General features: G+C 43.6%; 1 protein-coding gene across 1 annotated transcript in view; it reads right to left on the bottom strand.

Annotated features, from left to right (window-relative positions):
- Nucleotides 1–21,609, bottom strand: part of mrpl4 (mitochondrial ribosomal protein L4) — a 26,895-nt gene extending 5,286 nt beyond the window's left edge. Inside the window, exons 1-8 of the mRNA XM_070889269.1 lie at nt 21,419–21,609; nt 12,764–12,845; nt 11,787–11,952; nt 9,986–10,037; nt 8,764–8,881; nt 5,254–5,360; nt 4,291–4,400; nt 2,558–2,631 (exon numbers count right to left, since the gene is read on the bottom strand). Coding sequence (XP_070745370.1) covers nt 2,558–2,631; nt 4,291–4,400; nt 5,254–5,360; nt 8,764–8,881; nt 9,986–10,037; nt 11,787–11,952; nt 12,764–12,845; nt 21,419–21,481 — 772 coding nt within the window. The 5' untranslated portion in view covers nt 21,482–21,609. The remainder of the gene's footprint in view (nt 1–2,557; nt 2,632–4,290; nt 4,401–5,253; nt 5,361–8,763; nt 8,882–9,985; nt 10,038–11,786; nt 11,953–12,763; nt 12,846–21,418) is intronic.
- Nucleotides 21,610–22,939: the final 1,330 nt, after the last annotated feature.

The raw sequence follows: 22,939 nt of genomic DNA on the forward strand, positions 1-22,939 counted from the left end.
TCTCTTCCTCGGGCGACTGAAGGCTGCGCTGGCACACTGCAGGCGGTGTTGGACCTAGTTGCCTGTCTGCCCTTGCTGATGGTAGCTTCCCAAGATATGGAAAGTGGTCCATGTTGTCCAAGGCCATACCATGGATTTTGATGACCGGGGGGCAGTGCTGTGTGGCGGGGTCAGGTTAGTGGAGGACCTTTGTCTTATGGATGTTTAATGTAAGGAATGTTAAAGAATGTTCTATAGGTTCAGCAGAGACAAGAAAATCATCACCAAGATTCTCACTTTCCCTAACATGAGGACTTTTTACCCCTCTTTTCCTCACCCAATGTTACACAGGATGTATAGCACAGAAACAGGCCATTCGGCCCAACCAGTCTTGGGTGAGGGGGCCAGTGTAGTGTTCAGCAGAGACCATGGATTTTACTGATAAAATGAAAACCATTGACAAGATTAGTGAAAAATAGACATTTCCTTAAAGTATTCCTCTTAATTGCTTCAAAAAGCAATTCAATTGCAGCTCAGCAAACCAGCTAACAGCTGCTAAGTCAATAATTAGAAGTAGAATAGCATTACTAGATTACCTGCAGGCTTGATAGCCAACAAGTTTTTACAGATAAGATGAGTGCTTTTCTTAACTTTATTTTCTCACCTCAAGGCACTGACTACTTGCCAGATTACACTTCCTTGGGCAGTAGTCACCCTCCATGAACCTCTCCCATGATCGTTATTCACAGTCAGTATAGGCAGGATACCTAATAGCAGGGGCATCACAGCTTAACCCAATCCTGTTCTCATGCAATAGCAGCAGGATTGCTGGAGCCAATTGTAATTCAGGGATTCCGACCTGGTCTATATGACTCGGCATTCTTGCATTTATATAGCACCTTTCACGCCCAGTTGATGTCGCAAAGCGCTTTACAACCAATTAAGTACTTTTTCCAAGTGTAGTCACTGTTGTAATGTAGAAACACTATTCATTTTTGAATTGGTACGGTTACTGAAACATGAAAATAAATTCCCTATTCTAACATATTGACCTAAGTGCTACTCTCTGGAAACAATGTACAACAGTTGCAATCCACTTAATGAAGGAATATAAAGGGGGTTTCGATATTATACTGTGAGAGAAGAAAACAGTTGCTGATGTTTTGTGTTATTTTGCTCGCCCCACCCTATTCTGAAAGCATTGATTCTTCTTGTAGAGTGCCATGGGCATTGGCAGCACTAATATCTCACCCAGATGACCATTCGTCATTAGTTAACCTGGAAAAAGACATCACAGTCCAACTTTATCCTGTCCTCATCCAAAATCTACAGACACTTTCCATTAGAGGTTAATGATTAAGAATCAGAATCCCTGGCTGATTTTGTTTTCCCTCTCCCTAGCCCAGAGACACAGAAGCCAATTGCGCTTCTGCAGCAGAGATATTGAGATGGGCCCAATTTTGGCTATGACTTGCATCAATTTTTTTGGAGCAAGTTGTTTTTTCTGGCGTAAGTTAGAAAATGCCATTTTCCCCCAAAAAGTTGCTCCAGAGTAAGTCAGTTAGATATGATTTTTTTTTTCCAAAAGGGGGCGTTCCCACACACTTAGGTCAGTTTTGGCCATTTATGCCACTTTGGCCAGCAAAAACGTACTCCAGATGCACTTAGGTCAGCGTATGTGGCCAGCTCTGAAAAACCTTGCGGGTAGTTAAGAAAAAGCAGCGCACATTCAACAGACATTAGAGCAGGGATAGGGGAGGGAAAGGAACTGGAGGACCTCAACATACAAGCAGCAAACATTAAGGAAAAGCTCAAACCAAATACAATTTAAAAAAAAAAAAGTAAATCCTACCTTATCTTTAAAGTCTGCCAGGAAAGGCAGCCGGTCAGCCTGTGTGTGAGGCCATTCGGCCTGGGATAGGGCAGGGAAAACACACCGGAGAAGTTGCAGCTGCTGGAGCTGCAGCGCGTTTAAGCGCGGTGGGGGGAGGGGGGGGAAAGAAAAGAAGAGAGCCCGCCGAGTCACCAGAGAAGGTCGGCCTGGGAAAGGCAGCGGGCCTGGGATAGGGGAGAGAAGTTGCAGCTGCTGGAGCCAAGTTTTCTTTCTATCTCTGTCTATTGCGCATGCGCGCACGACGGGGCCGGCACCACTGCGCATGCGCGAAGGTGCTGGCAGTGTTTTCGGCGCGGGCGTTTGGCTCCTCCCTCCACTTCAACATCGACGCCACGCCAGGACTCAGGGGACTGCATGCAGCGGCCAGGATGGGGTGGGTTTTTGCCGGTGCCATTTCCAGTGCGCAAAGTCGGCGTGCTTGAGGTCAGTGCGCCGACAAAACTTTTGGGAGAAAATCTAGCCCATTGAACCTAGAGAACCTTCCTGTTCTGTAAAGCTTCGAATCATGTCAAGGCATGGATTTACCTGCTGAGCCACTGGGCGAATGTATATTGCATGTTAAAGGTTACACCACAATGACAAATGGATATGGGCTATTTGATATGAATTGTTAGATATTTTGAAATGTTCCTTAGATTTATTTTGGACCAAGCAATAAGTTAAGCAAAAGAAACAAAATCTTACCTATAACAGGCATCACCGTTACAGTTTTAGAATATTTTGTTGCCTCTAAAATATTTTCTGGCATGTCTTCATTACTAAAGGAATGAACAGTAAGTGAATCAATTTCATAATACATACAGAAACTTTTAAAGTAATTGTTCCATCTAATTTAAAGTATCTTGCCACAGTAAAACAAATTTCAGTTGATATTTCTTGGAAAAATAACCTGTTTTTCTCCTCAACAGCTTGCTTATAAAACTACTGGAATAAACTACTAAAACTTAGGATTTCAGAGATTTTTAGGTCATTAATTGCACCAAAAAACAAGCATTCTTTTCATGTTACCCAACTGTTGAACTCAAAAGGGAAAGTCTATAAGGTAACATTTTTTTGTTGAAAGTACTGGCCCAATGCCCACTTTTTTTTAATCATGAAAATAATTATTTTAAAATAATAAATCTGCTTCCTTTCCTTACTTTGTTGATGTCACTGAGGGGGAAAGCTGTCAACATCTCAGAGCAGCACCATTCATTCTTACTGCAGCTGCAACTCTGAATCTACCCAAGAGCTGATCCAGAGCCACCACACCCCCCAAAAAAAAGTTACATGCAGCATATTGCAAATTTTGCTGGTTGCATGTTTTAGTTGAACTGCAATGCAAGATATTAATGTTAGGGTATTGCAGGAACATTTTAAGCTCCACTGAAAGCCAAATTTACTCCAATTAAAAAGTAATGGAAAAACACTGCTTATGACACTTTTTGAATAATTCATTCAATTCTGAATAAGTCCACATTTTGCAGAATCCCTGGAAATGTTTGAGTTCCTTTTCTACTTTTTGGTTTACCATGGCTAGTTTCCTTTTAAATGGGTGTCTTGTGTAGTAGGGTAGATAATGTGTTTGGGTAGCTCCTGCCAGGTTGAACATTCCCATTTAAGGAATTTCAAACAGAAAGAGATGGCCACAGTAAAGATTGCGTATGAATTGTCATAGTGCCATGCCTTAAAGTAAAAACGAATTTAATAGAAAACACGTTTGTTTGTATTTATTCTCTGGATGTGGACACTAATTGCAAGACCGCATTTATTGCCGATCGCTAGCTGCCCTGATAGCGTTGGACAACTGAATGTCATGCCAAATCTCTTCAGAGGGTTGTGCACAGGTGGACGGTACTCCTTCCTGAAAGATTAGTGCACCATTTGGGTTCTTATGACAATCTATCAACTTTCATGGTCTTTTTCAACCACTTATGAGCAGATTTATTTAATTCAATTTCACAACTTGCCATGGTAAGATTTGAACTGATGATCTTATGGTAGCTCATCCAGTACCTACTACACTACCAAAACTTTTACACTACGATACCCTCTATACTCTGAACCGAGTGATTCAAATAAAATGCATTTCAACTGACTTTCCTTTGGTAGACTAAGTTTTGATTTTTATTCAATAGTATTCAAATTCAAATTTTCCTGTGATGACTAATTGACCAGCAGTTGAACTCAATTCCCCAGAATAAGGGTAAAACATGATCAAATGCTAGTGACAACTGTACAATGAAAGAATCAATCATTAAATGGCACATTTATTAATGTATAGCCAGTAAAGGCAATATTGCATCTACATTATCTTTCTTCAATAGTGGAAATTAAAGAACTTGCACTAATTTTCTCTCAAGTTATATTCAGTTAACCCTATGCTTATAGGAAGTTCACATATTACATCATAGTAGTACAAAAGAACAAATACTTACACATCTACAATAAGGACAGAATCTCCCCAGTGTCTATACTGTGCCAAGTCAAGAAGGTATTGAGGATCTGGGCTGGGCATCTCCAGGGAATCGATAATGTGAAGGTAATCCTAAAAATACAGCCATCAGAAGTTACTGCCAGTAAGTGCCAGTTAGGGTGTGGAATAAAAAAAATCAGTAGTAGGTGAGTAAAGTGATTAAATATTCTGACAAATTTTGCTTTGTATTAAAAGGTGTAGTTTCGCTGGCAAATAATTGCCTTCATTTTTATAATTCAACTATCTGGCATGGTTTGGAGAAAAACTGGAGAACAACCTAATTTGCAGATTTCTCCACTACAACCATCAGCATAACTCAGTCAACGAGAGATATATTTACACTGAGACTAGGCAGATAGTGACAGATGTCACTTCAACCCACCTGTGGTGGTGGAGTTAAGAACTGACAAAGCTTCACTATTGAAAGTCACTTTACTTAGTAGCTCCCATATGATAATTAAATGAATAAAATGTTGTATGTGGTTAGAATAAAGGTGATTCACACCGTAAATCTTTGTTCATTCTAATCGCGAGCATAGTGGGCTGCTTTCCTCAGCGGACATGACATAACAGTGTGTGGGCAGGGATTAGTTTTGCATTAGAAATAGTCTCAATTTTTCTTAATGCATAACTGCAGAAAGTCACTGGTTTAAAAACTAAAGAAATAGATGCATAGCTGTAATTTATGTTCAGCTACCTTTGGATTATGCTGCTGCCTTGATTAACCCAGAAACCTTAGCAGTGACAGAAGAGGTTTGTTAGGTGCTGTACAGCTGGTAATTATGAATAAAATTGCCATGGCTAGATATGCTACCTAGTGGTCACAACTTAAAAGAAAATTGAGGTTTGGAGACACCAAATAGGGGAATAAAACTTATAAAATTTACATCAATCAGGGTTACAAAGAGCAACCACTAGTCCTTACCTGAGCAAACTTCATAGTGAGAGCCACTTTCAGACCCATTACACGAACTTTCATGGGCAACATATAATAATAACTAGTTGGCCCTCGAGGACCATGGGCAACACCACCTATGAAACAAAACAATTTCTTTAATGCTTGATAACTTTTTTTCGTCCAGATCTTTGCCCAGCTCATATTTTGGTGTTCTCTTCAAACTGGCTTGCACCAATTATTTTACGATAAATAGCAAACAGTGGAAACCTTTCCTCATAGAAACATAGAAAATAGGTGCAGGAGTAGGCCATTTGGCCCTTCGAGCCTGCACCACCATTCAATAAGATCATGGCTGATCATTCCCTCAGTACCTCCCTTCCTGCTTTCTCTCCAGACCCCTTGATCCCCTTAGCCATGAGGGCCATATCTAACTCCCTCTTGAATATATCCAATGAACTGGCATCAACAACTCTCTGGAGCAGGGAATTCCACAGGTTAACAATTCTCTGAGTGAAGAAGTTTCTTCTTATCCTAAGACTGTGTCCCCTGGTTCTGGATTTCCCCAACATCGGGAACATTCCACCCGCATCTAACCTGTCCAGTCCTGTCAGAATCTTTTATGTTTCTATGAGATCCCCTCTCATCCTTCTAAACTCCAATGTATAAAGGCCCAGTTGATCCAGTCTCTCCTCATATGTCAGTCCTGCCATCCCGGGAATCAGTCTGGTGAACCTTCGCTGCACTCCCTCAACAGCAAGAATGTCCTTCCTCAGATTAGGAGACCAAAACTGAACACAATATTCCAGGTGAGGCCTTACCAAGGCCCTGTACAACTGCAGTAAGACTTCCCTGCTCCTATACTCAAATCCCCTAGCTATGAAGGCCAACATACCATTTGCCTTCTTCACTGCCTGCTGTACCTGTATGCCAACTTTCAATGACTGATGAACCGTGACACCCAGGTCTCGTTGCATCTCCCCTTTTCCTAATCTGCCGCCATTCAGATAATATTCTGTCTTCGCGTTTTTGCTCCCAAAGTGGATAACCTCACATTTATCAACATTATACTGCATCTGCCATGCATTTGCCCACTCACCTAACCTGTCCAGACTCCTAGCATCCCCCTCACAGCTCACACCGCCACCCAGTTTAGTGTCATCTGCAAACTTGAAGATATTACACTCCATTCCTTCATCCAAATCATTGATGTATATTGTAAAGAGCTGGGGTCCCAGCACTGAGCCCTGCGGCACTCCACCAGTCACTGCCTGCCATTCTGAAAAGGACCTGTTTATCCTGACTCTCTGCTTCCTGTCTGCCAACCAGTTCTCTATTCACATCAGTATATTACCCCCAATACAATGTGCTTTGATTTTGCACACCAATCTCTTGTGTGGGACCTTGTCAAAAGCCTTTTGAAAGTCCAAATACACCACATCCACTGCTTCTCCCTTGTCCACTCTACTAGTTACATCCTCAAAAAATTCCAGAAGATTTGTCAAGCATGATTTCCTCTTCATAAATCTATGCCAACTTGGACAGGTCCTGTCACTGCTTTCCAAATGCGCTGCTATTTCATCCTTAATAATTGATTCCAACATTTTCCCCACTACTAATGTCAGGCTAACTGGTCTATAATTACCCGCTTTCTCTCTCCCTCCCTTTTTAAAAAGTGGTGTTAAATTAGCTACCCTCCAGTCCATTGGAACTGATCCAGAGTTCCATAGGAACTGATCCACTGTTCCGTACTACAATAATTGTTTACATTTTCTGCACATGGCCTTATTGTATAATGTTGCAAGAAGCACTCATTTTAATGTACAGATACAGCAGAGAATTTGGAACTCTCGGGACCGAGGCCATTCCGGGTATTTCTGGACTTCGGAACGTCTTGCTGACATCACGAATCCGGAAATACTCGGACCGTCAAGGTGGTGTTCGGACGGGCGGACCCCGCCAAGGAGGTGTGCGGGCCGGCAGCGGGTCCGAATTCCGGAACATTTTATGGATTCCGGACGACCCCGCCACCGATCGTCCCGGAGTCTGGACTCCGGATTTTCAACGCTGCACCTATATATATTTTCTGTGAGCACTGTTTACATTTCCAAAGATTTCAAAAAAGACTATTGTAGCTTTTTAAGAAAAGAGTGAATAAACATTTAAAGCAGAGGAAGATACATGGGAATGAGGAGAGCAGAGCAGTGGGATTTGTACTGGATTGCTCTGCAAAAAGCCAAATGCCACCACCTATGTTTTAAATGTCTATGATTCTGCTTTAACTTAGAGTTATTTAAAATTTCAAGCTAGGCTTTGTCTAATCCATAAAAATAATAGTTCCTCTAACAATTTATTAGATAGTTGATACATATTATTGGAGAAGACTAAAAGGAATGCAGCTATTGCTAGGAATGTGGTCAGTCAGGGCAATAGTCTAGGGACAATATTGTCCTGGCTTCTGGAATACAAAAAAATTGAGATCTGTGAAAACAATCATCATAGGCATCCCTCGGAATCGAGGAAGACTTGCTTCCACTCTTAAAATGAGTCCTTACGTGGCTGAACAGTTCAATATAAGAACCACAGTCCCTGTCACAGGTGGGACAGATAGTTGTTGAGGGAAAGGGTGGGTGGGACAGGTTTGCCGCACGCTCTTTCCGCTGCTTGTGCTTGATTTCTGCATACTCTCGGCGATGAGACTCGAGGTACTCGACGCCCTCCCGGATGCACTTCCACTTAGGGTGGTCTTTGGCTAGGGACTCCCAGTGGGGATGTTGCAATTTATCAGGGAGGCTTTGAGGGTGTCCTTGTAACGTTTCCTCTGCCCACCTTGGGCTCGTTTGCCGTGAAGGAGGTCCGAGTAGACCGCTTGTTTTGAGAGTCTCGTATCTGGCATGCAGATAATGTGGCCTGCTCAGCAGAGCTGATCAAGTGTGATCAGTGCTTCAATGCTGGGGATGTTGGCCTGGTCGAGGACGCTAATGTTGGTGAGCCTGTCCTCCCAGAGGATTTGTAGGATCTTGCGGAGACATCGTTGGTGGTATTTCTCCAGTGACTTGAGGTGACTACTGTACATGATCCATGTATCTGAGCCAAACACGAGGTTGGGTATTACTACAGCCCTATAGCCAGAGCTTGGTGGCAGTTTTGAGGGCCTGGGAAAACACTTTTCCTCAGGCGGCCGAAGGCTGCACTGGTGTACTGGAGGCTGTGTTGAATCTCGTCGTCAATGTCTGTTCTTATTGCTAAGAGTCTCCTGAGGTATGGGAAATGGTCTACGTTGTCCAAGGCCACGCCGTGAAAACAAACAATGCAAATAAAACACCTGCAGATTAAAATGTGTGCTTTGTGTGGAAGAACAATTGGGAGGGGGAGTGAAAGAGGAAATTCGACTGTTAGTGACTAAGTGCTTACTTTATAACAATTGCAAATTTGTATTGAGAAACAGCAAAAATCTTCCCCAAAAGTCACTGTGAATAAAAAATTAAATTAACAGAATTATTGAAACGATTATGCATATTTTAAACAATAGATGATTACCTCCTCTCCATATTGGTGACCGGATGCTGCCATGGCGTGCCCTGCCACTTCCTTTCTGTCGCCATGGCTTCCTACCTCCACCACGCACTTCAGCTCGAGTCTTTACCTTAGCATGGCTCTACAAATTTCACAAAAAAACTGAATTAAACCTGATTTTTCCCCCCCTCCCACCCCGAGTATTTTTTCAGTACTGATCTACATTAGTGTTAAATTATGAGAACGGTTTGTTTAAACTTAGCTTACATTCCCTGAGTTTAGAATCAAAGTGTTTAAAACACCGGATTGCCGCCCAAATGATCGGCAAGATCCTTAAATTAACGGCGTCGAAAAATTGCACAAAGAAAGGAAAAAATACCGCCCGGCAAGAAAAAAATGGGTCTTATACGCAGATTCCCAGCAGAAAACGTGATCCTGGGCAAATTGGCCGATTCTTAATCAAATTGGGCAGTAATTACTCAAATTTAGACCGAGGCTGTGGGTTGGGCCTGGGGGGGGGGGGGGTGGGGGGTGGGGGGTGGGGGGGAGGGGGGAAACACACAAAATATTTTTTCCAAAAAACATTCTCGGGACCCTTTTTAAACTTAATCGCTGTAAAATAATTTTAAAATAATTATAAAAAAACACTAACTTTCGTTTTTTTGCAGGGCTACTTACCTATCGCCCAGCTCCAGCTGATTTTCTAGGGCATTTTTTTTCAATCTTAGCTACAGGTCACCACTGAGTCCAAAATTGGGCAGTAACGTGTTTTTTTTAAACGGTGCACACCGCGGTCCGCTCCCTAGCGGTATTTCGAAACCAGTGACGGAACTCTGAAATGGAGTGGAAATTTTCGCCGGGTGGTTTTCCGCCAAAAATGAGCAGTACTGCCGAGAAAATCGGTGGAAATAAAGAGTGGAAATTCTAGTCCTTTAAAGAAACTTATTTCCTCCAGAGTAGTGGAAATCTGGAACACTCTTCCCTCAAAAGGTTGTGGATGCTGGATCAATTGAAATTTTCAAGACAGAGCAATAGATTTTTTTTTAGGCAAGAGTATCAAGGGATGCAGTGCAAAAGTAGTAAATGGCGTTAAAGGTACTGATCAACCATGATCTAATTAAATAATGGACAGGCTCAAGGGGCTAAATAGCCTACTCCTGTTCCTAGATCTGTATGACCTTGAAAATGAGATTAGTTGTGACCTGAACAGACTGCATTCTAAACAAGCAGAAGAAAAAATACTTACTATTCTTTTAAAGTTTTTCTGCCATATTGCAACTTCATGTAGTATATCAATTCTGTTTAAAAATGAACAAAGTGAATCCTTGGCATTTGTTTTCTTAAGTAGCAACAACCATAAGCACATCATATTGGTCAACATTAGTTCAAATAATAAAGTATGTTACCGTAAATAAGAAGTGCAACAATTGCTCTAAGAATTACATGCGTAGGCGCTACTTTTCATACAGCTGACAATTACAACAAAAGCTTGGTCCATTTTTTGGCACCCAAGGACAAAGCAGGCTACTTGATCAGTACCTCATCAACTAGCCTAAACATTCACCCCAACATACCGTGCCTACAAATGTATTCTATCTACAAGATGTACAGCTTTTTTGGCAGCACGTTCCAAACCTGCGACCACCAAGAAGGGACAGGGATAGCAGGTGCATGGGAGCAGCAGCACTTTTGCAAGTTCCCCAAGACACACATCATCCTAAGTGGGACATATATCGCCATTTCTTCATTGTCGTTGGGTCAGAATCCTGAAACTCCGTACCTAACAGCATCACATTCACCACACGAACTGCGGTAGTTCAAGAAGGTCCACCACCACCTTCTCAAGGGCAACTAGGGATGGGCAATAAATGCCTTGCCATCGCCACCAACATCCCGAGAAAAAATGGGGAAAAAAATCTCTTCTTCCTTATCAGATTCCCTCTGACCAGCTAAACCCTGTAATGAGTTCTATCACAGGGAACCGTATGCATTAAGTGATTATATTAAACAAATAGAAGGTATTAACTTGAAGCGTCTTAGCAAACCTGTTTATTTTTAACCTCAGTAATTTTAAGCAGCCTTTGAATTTGCCTTTGAATGCTACAAAATCTACTAAGGGGATGAAGAAACAGCATATCCTTCAACTCACCATGAGCAATGCCATGAGAGATCAGCAGATGATACATAAAAATTCTTGTGTGTAGGGTGCACTTACTTCCCGCCACAGATTTCTGTCATATTTAACCATCATACTTAAACTTACCATGTATTATACTTAGCTACTAATGAATCCTGCCTCCCTCTTCAGGCTGTGACACTGCGCGCCACAGTGCCACCACCTTCGATCTATTAAAATCAAGCCTGTTGCCCAATGGTCCCTTGCTACTTCGCTCACTACTGAGCCCCTTTTCCCCTTCCCAAGGTGGCTGTTTACCACCCTGCAGTCGCTTACCCCATGACTCAACCCTACTGCTCGACCCCTTCCATCTGGCCCCACATTGAAAAATCCATGGTCTTGGGAGTATCAAAGCAAAAGTGCTTAATACTTGTAATAAGAATACAATTTCAATTATTTAATTGCCATAAATCATTGATCCCGATAATATATTGTACCTTAAATAGCATAAAACAGTAGATCCTCTAAATTCACCATGAGCAATGTTACAGGAGACCCACTGGTTAGATTATTGTTATATCTGTGGACAGGGACTAATCAACAGTGTTACATTAGAAAAAATACATTTTCAATGTTCTAATTGTTTTGGGAGTCCTATATTCAGTAAACTTGGTCTCCACTTGTTCTTACATTTATTTGTATAACTATGCACATAATCGAATACCATAGGGAAACACACTGGTTATAAAATGCAGCTTCTGAACTCCAAGAACACACTACATTTATAGTGCCAAACTAATACAATGACATTTAGTGTTTTCCTTTAAGGTAGTCAGGAAAGATGGTGGAACAACATGAAGACAATCTTAAATAAACAAATTAGATGATATTTCAGTTTTGTTGCAATCTTGAAATGTAGTGAACATATTACCTTGGAGGTACTGCAAAGACATCAGGATGCAAATCAACGATGCCTAGCTTGTCATCATCATACCCCTGCAGAGACTCTAGCCAGGCCTGTTTCGGCTTCAGATGTGAAGGAACTGCTATCTCACACTTTCTCAAAACAGGCAGCCCAGATTCAATTGGGGATGGTCCTGAAATATATTAACCAGAGTATGAATGCTGACGTAATAAAACACACACATTGTATTCAAGACAAGTGAGATCAATGTTAGCAATTAAAACTGTCGTGAGAAGATTATGTTGCTAAGAGTCTATAAAAAACACACTATCTCAGACTGAATGCAATGCATTCAAGTAAATAAAGCCTACTATGGCCCTTCCAATTTTGGCTGCAGCAAATGATCGACCATTGAGTTACTGAAATCAGAATCACCTAGAACTATAGGCAGGGTGCTGGTTTTGGTTAGTTTTCCTCTTCAAGTAGTCAACTTTATTGGTCTCTTAGTATTAGAATGTAAAATAACTTGTCCATCACCTTTTGCTTTCAATAAGCCTGATTTTTTTCTACATAAACTGTAAGCTATTGGTGATAACTGTATTCACAGCCTTATTGCTTAGTCTAAAACAACTGCTACAATTTAAATTGTAGACAGCAAAAAGTAATTTTTAGATGCTGAGGCCATTAGTACCAGCAAGTAATGATAATCGCCCGATGATAATCTGTTCAAAACTACAGGCTGTTATTAACTTGCGGCAGAATAGAATCTAGTTTCTTTAGCAGAGGATTACCACAAAGGAAGCAATGAGATAATTCATTGTACCAAACTGATAGGATAGATGGATGCACGTCCAACCCACCCATTTCCAATCTTCTTGCCAACTGAATAAAAGCACAGAACCGAAGTTAGACTATGCCGACAAACTGAGGGGAGGGAGGTAGGGAGAGTCACCCTGGCCTTTGATAAAGTGCTTCATTAACCAAAACAATACTGAATAGCATACCTTTTTTTTTAATTTCAATTAAGTTTGCTTCGAGATGGAGATTGGTTGGCAACTCACTTCCTCCAGATAGAGTTGACACAAACTATTTCAAGAGGAACAAAACACACCTTTAATTAAAGCAATGGCAGCACACTAAAATATTGTCCCACTGAGAACATAATAGGAGCAGGAGTAGGCCATACGGCCTCTTGAGCCAGCTCCGCTATTCAACAAGATCATAGAAACATAGAAAATAGGTGCAGGAGTAGGCCATTCGGCCCTTCGAGCCTGCACCACCATTCAATAAGATCATGGCTGATCATTCACCTTAGTACCCCTTTCCTGCTTTCTCTCCATACCCCTTTAGCCGTAAGGGCCATATCTAACTCCCTCTTGAATATATCCAATGAACTGGCATCAACAACTCTCTGCGGTAGGGAATTCCACAGGTTAACAATTCTCGGAGTGAAGAAGTTTTTCCTCATCTCGGTCCTAAATGGCTTACCCCTTATCCTTAGACTGTGTCCCCCGGTTCTGGACTTCCCCAACATCGGGAACATTCTTCCTGCATCTAACCTGTCCAGTCCCGACAGAATTTTATGTTTCGATGAGATCCCCTCTCATCCTTCTAAACTCCAGTGAATACAGACCCAGTCGATCCAGTCTCTCCTCATATGTCAGTCCTGCCATCCCGGGAATCAGTCTGGTAAACCTTTGCTGCACTCCCTCAATAGCAAGAACGTCCTTCCTCAGAGTTGGAGACCGATCATGGACCTCAACTCCACTTTCCTGCCCGATCTCCAGATCCCTTTATTTCCCATGACTCTAAAAATCTATCTCAGCCTTCAATATATTCAGAAATTCCACATCCCCAGCCCTCTGGTGTAGAGAATTCCAACCCTCTGAGTGAAGAAATTCCTCCTCATCTCTGTCTTAAATGGCCTACTCCTTATCCTGAGACAGTGCCCCCTAGTTCTAGACACTGCAGCCAGGGGAAACAACCTCTCAACATTTACCCTGTCAATCCCCTTCAGAATCTTGTATGTTTCAATGAGATCATCTCTCATTCTTCTAAACACCAGAGAGTTTAAGCCCATTCTACATAACTCTGTATTTATCTATTTGATGAAAAAAAGTTGTGTTGCTATTGAGTGAGTTGATTGGCTTATAGGACATGAGATAAACAATGATCGACCTGAAAGAGGTCTGATTTCATTCATTTTTCTAAAGCAAGTTTTCAACAGTTGCATTTTGTTAAGATATGTATACAACTAACACTAGAGTATCATATTTATCAGAAAGTCTGGAAAGAACCCTATCTCCAATCAATTTTTAGATCTCTGAAAGCAGTATTATTAGATATAACTGGTTGGGAATTATTTTTCTCACTGTCCAATGTCCTTTCATTTATGGCACAACGGCAGCATATTACATCAAGCATGGGGCATCTGAGATACAGTAACAACTTGATAAGGGTGTTTGATTAGAGGGAGAGAGAGACTGATTAATGGTTGTGATCATTTAAAATGTCAAATGAAAAGCACAATTCAGAATATATTTATATTAATTATAAGTTGTATAGTCTATGGAGAACAGTCAGTAGGTCTGACAGGTGACAAGTGATATGCAAGATCTCAGTGGTCTAGACAGTCAATTGTGCTTGGGCAAGCACAGATCTTATCCGGCGCCTCAGGACTTTTTCCTCCCAACATGACAGGTTAAATATCCAGGAAAGGAATCTGGTAAAGTAATATTAATGCATGTGTGAGGATATCTGTTAGTTGTGGCTCACTGGTAGCATACTCACCTCAGTCAGAAGGTTGTGGGTTCATGTCCCACTCCAGAGACTTGAGCACAAAATCTAGGCTGACACTCCAATGCAGTACTGAGGGAGTGCTGTACTGTCGGAGGTGCTGTCTTTCGGATGAGACGTTAAATTGAGGTCCTGTCTGCTCTCTCAGGTGAACGTAAAAGATCCCATGACACTATTTTGAAGAACAGCAGGGGAGCTCTTCCCAGTGTCCAGATAATATTTATCCCTTAACCAACATCAGTAAAACAAATTATCTGGTCATTATCACATTGTTGTTTGTGGCATTGTGCGTGCAAATTGGCTGCCGTGTTTCCTACATTACAACAGTGACCGCATTTCAAAAGTACTTATTTGGCTGTAAAGTGTTTTGGGACGCCCAGAGGTTGTGAAAGGCGCTGTATGGCATGTTTGCCTTTACTGCATGGTGGTTCGAGTACAAGAGTAAGAAAGTCTTGCTCAATTGTACAGGGCTTTGGTGAGACCAAACCTGGATTACTGTGCAGTTTTGGTCTTATCTGAGGAAGGATATACTTGCCTTCATCATCATAGGCAGTCCCTTGAAATCGAGGAAGACTTGCTTCCACTCTAAAAATGAGTTCTCAGGTGACTGTACAGTCCAATACGGGAATTACAGTCCAATACGGGAATTACAGTCTTTGTCACAGGTGGGACAGACAGTCGCTGAAGGAAAGGGTGGGAAGTGGGTCTGGTTTGCCGCACACTCCTTCCACTGCCTGCGCTTGTTTTCTGCATGCTCTCGACGACGAGACTCGGGGTGCTCAGTGCCCTCCCGGATGCTCTTCCTCCACTTAGGGCGGTCTTTGGCCAGGGACTCCCAGGTGTCGTTGGGGATGTTGCACTTTATCAAGGAGGCTTTGAGGGTGTCCTTGAAACATTTCCTCTGCCCACCTGGGGATCACCTGCCGTGTAGGAGTTCCAAGTAGAGCGCTTGCTTTGGGAGTCTTGTGTTGGGCATGCAAACAACGGAGCTGGTCGAGTGTGGTCAGTACTTCGATGCTAGGGATGTTGGCCTGATCAAGAACACTGACATTGGTGCATCTATCCTCCCAGGGAATTTGCAGGATCTTGCGGAGATATCGTTGGTGTTATTTCTCCAGCAATTTGAGATGTCTACTGTATATGGTCCACATCTCTGAGCCATACAGGAGGGCGGGTATCACTACAGCCCTGTAGATCATAAGCTTGATGCCAGATTTGAGGGCTTGATCTTCGAACAATCTTTTCCTCAGGCGATTGAAGGCGGCGCTGGTGCACAGGAGACGCTGTTGGACCTCGTTGTCGATGTTTGCCCTTGCTGATAGTAGGCTCCCGAGGTATGGAAAGTGGTTCACGTTGTCCAAGGTCAGCAGTGGATTTTGATGACCGGGGGGACAGTGCTGTGTGGCGGGGTTAGGTTGGTGGAGGACCTTTGTCTTACGGATGTTTAGTGTAAGGCCTATGCTTTCGTACGCCTCAGTGAAGATGTTGATGATGGCTTGGAGTTCAGTCTCTGAACGTGCGCACACGCTAGCGTCGTCCGCATACTGTAGTTTGACGACAGTGGTTGGGAACGGTCTTGGATCTAGCCTGGGGCGACGAAGATTGAACAGGTTCCCACTGGTTCCACTCCAACGGGGAGCTTGTTTAGTGTGAGATGGAGCATTGCAGCGAGGAAGATTGAGAAGAGGATTGGCGCAATGACGCAGCCCTGCTTGACCCCAGCCCGGACGTGGATTGTGTCTGTGGTGGCTGAGTTGGCCTTAAAGGCAGTGCAAAAAAGGTTCACTAGACTGATTCCTGGAATGAGAGGATTGTCCTATGAGGAGAGCTTGAGTAAATTGGGCCTATACTCTCTGGAGTTTAGATGATCTCATTGAATCATACATGATTCAGAAGGTGACTGACAGTGTAGATGCTGAGAAGTTGTTTCCCCTGGCTGGAGAGTCTAGAACTAGGGGGCATGGTCTCAGAATAAGTCGGCCATTTAAGACTGAGATGAGGAGGAATTTCTTCACTCAGCAGGTTGTGAATCTTTGGAATTCTTTACCCCAGAGAGCTGTGGATGCTGAGTTGCTGAGTATATTCAAGGCTGAGATAGATAGATTTTTAGACTCTAAGGGAATCAAAGGATCAGGTGGGAAAGTGGAGTTGAGGGCGAAGATCTGCCATGATCTTATTGAATGGCGGAGCAGGCTCGAGGGGCCATATGGCCTACTCCTGCTCCTAATTTTTATGTTCTTATAAATGCAAGTCTTCCTGCCAAAAAGTATTTAATTCAATACTAACAATTGTTCGCATAAATATTGTAACTGGATCACAGTGAAGTCATACAGATTTATTGATAAAAGAGCATTACCTGTTTTAATTAGAGGAAGAAAAATAATGAGAGAATGTCAAAAAAGATAGAGGCAATGAGAGATAGTTTGTGTGAGAAAAGAGGGAAGACAGAGTGGAAGACAAACAGAACAAAATGAGAGTGGGATACAAAGTAGTGTGAGATACAAACTTATTTATAAAATCTGTCCATGGATAACAACCAGATATCAACTAGTTTTCAATTAGGAATAATAAGAAATAATGTTGAAATATAGATGCCCTTGACCCATCTCCCAAAAACTTTTCAAATCTGTACAGCAACTGTTGTAGTGGAAGAAACAGTATAGTGGACTAAAGCTATTTCCAAATTGTAGTTAATGCATGACATTTTCTTCCCCTGTAATCTGCAATGCATACAATAACTTACATTTATATATCACCTTTAGTGTAGTAAAACATCCCGACGCGCTTCAGAGGAGCGTTATCAAACAAAAATTAACACCAAGGCACATATGGAGATATTGGTCCGGATTTTGCAGTCAGCGGCAAACGAACGGCTCCAGCCGTTCATTGCACTTACACTCGCCCAGACTTTCTATGAGCTTTTGCAGTGTTGAGAAATCCATTTCAGCGCAGTGCCCTCTACAGGGGATCTTGGACCTGAGTGAACAAGGCAAGTAACTGTGTATCTCCTCAATCAATCAGATTGAAGAATTCTTAATGAGGAATGCAGAGTCTGAAGCAGGAAGTGTAAGTTAGAGTTCAATGCCAAATCACGTACACAAAGTGAAGAGAGGAAAAGAAAGACTGGATTGAGATATAATAGAGACAGAAAGAAAAAGATTTAAAAAATGTAATTACATTTTTTTTAAATCTCCAACAATAATTAAAATCTGAAGGAATTGTAAAAATTAATTTTCAGTGCCATAGTGGTTGTCTGGCAGTAATTAAGGCCTATCACATCGTTAAAAATTTACTTATACTGGAATGGACAAGCCCCAACGGGGAAATATTCAATTGCTGGCGCAGAGTTGGGCTAATTGCCCACCAACCGCCCAGTAATTACGGATGAAAATGTTACAGTTAGTGAAAGCAGGCGCAGGAGTCTGTTTCACTGGGGAAGGAACCACCTTTCTGTTCTTTAGCAGGTTAAGCCACGTTAATGGTGAAAATAAATAAGAGTTTGCATTTAACCAGGCTGGTTCAGCAATAGCCAAAATGCTTTTTTAAAAAAAATTTAATTTGTCAAAAGTGTTTTTCATTTTAGACAGGCTGTAATATAATTTGATATCTTGAATAAATACACTACAATTTAATTAATGTGAAGAAAAAAATCTAATATCAATTTGTATGTCTCCCTCCCCGTTATGTGTAAAAGCACCTTCCTTTCTCCTGTCACCTTAGTACAACAAACAACAGCTTGACGCCTGGCAGAGGCAGGGGCTTTGGCTCTCTTGCATAAAGGACCGTGTTCTACCTGTTTAAGCCCTGAAATGAGTTCCAAAGTTAGCTGGTGGACCCGAGTTCAGGCCAGGGACGTCCCAATTCGGCAGGAAAGACTAAGTCCCAGCCTGGGTAAATCTAACCAAAAAAGACTTGGTTGCTGAAAGGTCATACCAAGTGATTCATGACAAGAGAATCAAGTCTAGCATCACAGTCACAACCGGCAACAACCTGAGCAGACACTCTGAACGTAACTGCAATTAATGAAGTGACAGACTTTTAGCAACAGAATTTTACCTCTAAACTGTAACTTTATTCCTGTGTGTACCAGTATCCTATTGAACAATTAACTATAAAAGCCTGATGCTGGTTCCCACATATCTGTCAAGAGGAAACTCGGCGTTTCCACTGATTGGAGCACCAGACCCACGTGATCCCAGGTAAACTTCCACACAGGCTGTGCCCCTGGGATCCGTGGGCCATTGTGCTGCTCTCGAGTACGCAGCGTCAGAGAGCAAGTTCACGAAGGAGGGCCGTCGTCAGGTAGGTTCGTACTCTTGTCGCTGCTCCGTGGTGTACTCCATAGCTATGCCACTGAATGCAATTTCTGGGGTACACGTTTTTTGGTAACATCTAAAGCTCTGATTGGGTCCCCTTGATCACAAGGTCTGATTGTTGATTAGTCCTCTTGGAGGATAAAACACACCCAGCAGTGACTTCGCAAAGTGGAATTCGAGCCATCCTGACTCCCGACAGAACAGAGCTCACTTGGAACAGACAGGGCTCACTCTCGCGGGTTCAGACCATCTCCCACCCGCAAACTGGTTCCTGCCCCCACCCCCCCCGCCCCAATCCAAGTTTTTGACCTTCTCTTCCATGCCCCCCCCCCAAGTTTCTGACATTCTCCATTGGGAGTTAGATATGGCCCTTATGGCTAAGGGGATCAAGGGGTATGGAGAGAAAGCAGGAAAGGGGTACAGAGGGAATGATCAGCCATGATCTTATTGAATAGCGGTGCAGGCTCGAAGGGCCGAATGGCCTACTCCTGCACCTATTTTCTATGTTTCTATATTTCCCCCCACCTAAGTGCCTGACCTTGTCCCCCCCCACCCGAGTCCCTGACCTTCTCCCCCTCTCGCCCCCCCCCCCCGGTTGTTGACCTTCTCCCCCTGCCCAAGTCCCCCCCCCCAGGACTCATGACCTTCTCCCCCCAACAAGTTCCTGGCGTCTCTGCCATAGAAGGGGCATTGTGTGGGTCATGGATTGCTAACAGATTTATTGGGTATGAAGTGAATAGAGAGCGTCGAGACTTCTGGATTTCGTCCACTCCAATGATGTCACTTGCCACACACGCATCGAGCTTTCCAAGAAATCAACCAGGTGTAGGGGGAGGAGAGGGAGAACATGATGTGGGTGTAAAGGGGGTGGAGTTGGAAGAACGTGAGCCATCTCCCGTTTAGAAGTGAATCACGTTCTTCCCCCCTCCCCACCGCCACGGTTCCTGATCTCCTCTCCGAGTTCCCGCTCTCTCTCTGCCCCAGTCTCTCTCTTTTTCTGTCCCCCACTCTCTCTCACTGACTATCCCCAGTCTCTCTCTCTCTCTCTCTCTAATCTATCTCCCACCTCCAATTTCTTCTCTCTCAGAAGGCCGCAAAAATGTTCATGTGGATAATCACAGCGATATTCTAGGCAAAAGTCCTGGAGGCTCCTTTAGCATAGCCATTGATTTTCGATAGGTAACCCAAAAGCCCCAGTAGCAGCTCCAGGCTCAGCAACATGGTTCGACCCAACTTCCGGCTTCCTCGTTTATCGTATGGCGCATACACAACCGGATCGATCACGTATGTACATAAAGGGGCGGAGTCCATGGTGTGCATGCGCAGGACACAAAACTGTTGGTGCAGCTAATCACTCCGATTTCTGGACCAATAAATAACAGATGCACTGATATTCTCCCTTACAACAGTTGTGCGTGTGCAAACACTTCTAAACGCAAAGGGTGGTAGAAGTTTGGAATTCTCTTCCGCAAACAGCAATTGATGGCAGATCAATTGATAGCTTTTTGTTAACCAAAGATATTATAAAAGCAGGGAAGTCTTGCTACAGCTATATAAGGTACTGGTGAGGCCACACCTGGAATACTACATGCAGTTTTGGTTTCCATATTTACAAAAGGATATACTTGCTTTGGAGGCAGTTCAGAGAAGGTTTACTAGGTTGATTCTGGGGATGAGGGGGTTGACTTATGAGGAAAGGTTGAGTAGGTTGGGCCTCCACTTATTGGAATTCAGAAGAATGAGAGGTAATCTTATCGAAACGTTTAATATTATGAGGGGGCTTGACAGGTTGGATGCAGAGAGGATGTTTCCACTGATGGGGGAGACTAGAACTAGAGGGCATGATCTTAGAATAAAGGGCCACTCATTTAAAACAGAGATGAGGAGACATTTCTTCTCTGAGGGTTGTTAATCTGTGGAATTCGTTGCCTCAGAGAGCTGTGGAAAGTGGGACATTGAATAAATTTAAGACAGAAATAGAGTTTCTTAAACGATAAGGGGTTATGGGGAGAGGGCAGGGAAGTGGACCAGAGTCCATGATCAGATCAGCCATGATTGTATTAAATGGCGGAGCAGGCTAGAGGGGCCGTAAGGCCTACTCCTGCTCCTATTTCTTGTGTTCTTATTAAGGGCTATGGGCCAAAGGCGGGGGTATGTGGAGTTAGATCGCAGATTAGCCATGATCTAACTGAATGGCGGGACAGGCTCGAGGGGCTGAATGGTCTACTTCTGTTCCTATGCGTGTGTGTCTGGTAATTCAAGAGTACACATTTGCAGATCATCCAACCTGTGAGCGTGAAGGTTTAACCCTCTGCCAAAAGCTGGAGACGGGATTGGGGAGCTACTGGAAGCTTTAGGCGGATTATTCATTCTAATTGGTGAAAAATACACCAGCAAACTGAGTAAGGTAATTGCATAGAATGTAATTTATTTTTACAACCATTAGTTGGACGCTCTGCGGCTGTGCCCCTTTAAGACGCTTCAGCCACGCTGGGATCAGGCTCGCTCCCGCCCACCGGGAGCCGCCGACCTTTTAACGATCCTTACCCTTGTCCCAAAATCCCTGCAACACGTCGCGCGAGCAATGCGCGTGACCCGGGCGATCAACATCCTGTCACGTCCGAGGATCACACACCGACCGCTTAATGTTTGCCCATGGCAATCGCCACTTCCCACACCGAGGCAAAGATCCGGGACACACAGAGGGCGCCAAACTCATCGCGAGATCGGCGGCGTGAAATCCCGTGCTGGCACATTGACGCCAAACTCTCCGCGGTGAAGAAGCCGCCGCCGCCATCTTAGTAGTGGTTCAAATGTTGACGTCATGGCGCACGAGCGAGCGCGACGGTTATGCGGCAGCGCGCCGCCCAAAGGCCGAGCGAGGATTGCTGCTGCGATCAGACAGAAAGACTTGCATTTATCATCATCATCCATCATAGGCGGCCCTTCGAAGGAGGATGACTTGCTTCCACATGAGTTCACAGATGTTTCAATGAAGGACCCGATTTTCTAGTCCTGAACTCCAATTTAAGGGGTGCAAAATGCCTGTGCTTGGATTTGTTTTTAAAGTGTGGTGACTGTTGCACATCAGTCACCGCCCGGGCTTGACAGAGCTCGGCCTTTACCCAGTGGCAAGGGCTAACCAGGACGACTAGAGACCTGCTCTGCTGCACGGATCCTAGTGCCGCGCACACATATCGCAGTGTGGGCTGGCCTGTGCTGCCCCTGGACCCTCGCCCGTGTGGTGACTGATGTGCAACTGATGGCCTGTGGGCGGCGCGCTGCCGCATAACCGTCGCGCTCGCTCGTGCGCCATGACGTCAATACGAGACGAATTTAAGGAGCTAGGAGCTAAATTAAAAAGTAGGACCTCAAAAGTAGTAATCTCAGGATTGCTACGAGTGCCACGTGCTAGTCGGAGTAGGAATTGCAGGATAGCGCGGATGAATACGTGGCTTGAGCAGTGGTGCAGCAAGGAGGGATTCAAATTCCTGGGGCATTGGAACCGGTTCTGGGGGAGGTGGGACCAGTACAAACCGGACGGTCTGCACCTAGGCAGGACCGGAACCAATGTCCTAGGGGGAGTGTTTGCTAGTGCTGTTGGGGAGAAGTTAAACTAATATGGCAGGGGGATGGGAACGAATGCAGGGAGACAGAGGGAAACAAAATGGAGACAGAAACAAAAGACAGAAAGGAGATGAGTAAAAGTGGAGGGCAGAGAAACCCAAGGCAAAAAACAAAAAGCCACTGTACAGCAAAATTCTAAAGGGTCAAAGTGTAATAAAAAGGCAAGCCTGAAAGCTCTGTGCCTCAATGCGAGGAATATTCGGAACCCAGGAGAGGGCTCTGAGCTAGTTAGAGTGGGTGAGAGCGCAGATGAACAGGACCCCAAGAATGAATACAAAAGGCAGGAGGCAACAGAGCAGAGTAGCACTTGGGTAAGTGTAAACCACAAGGTGATAGGAAGGGACATTATGTATGAATATAAAGGGGCTGCAGGAGGGGTCAAAACTAAAAATCATGGGTTAAAAACTAGTATTAAAACACTCTACCTAAACGCACGCAGCA

The sequence above is a fragment of the Pristiophorus japonicus genome, chromosome 9, assembly GCF_044704955.1.
Source record: "Pristiophorus japonicus isolate sPriJap1 chromosome 9, sPriJap1.hap1, whole genome shotgun sequence".
Lineage (NCBI taxonomy): Eukaryota > Metazoa > Chordata > Chondrichthyes > Pristiophoridae > Pristiophorus > Pristiophorus japonicus.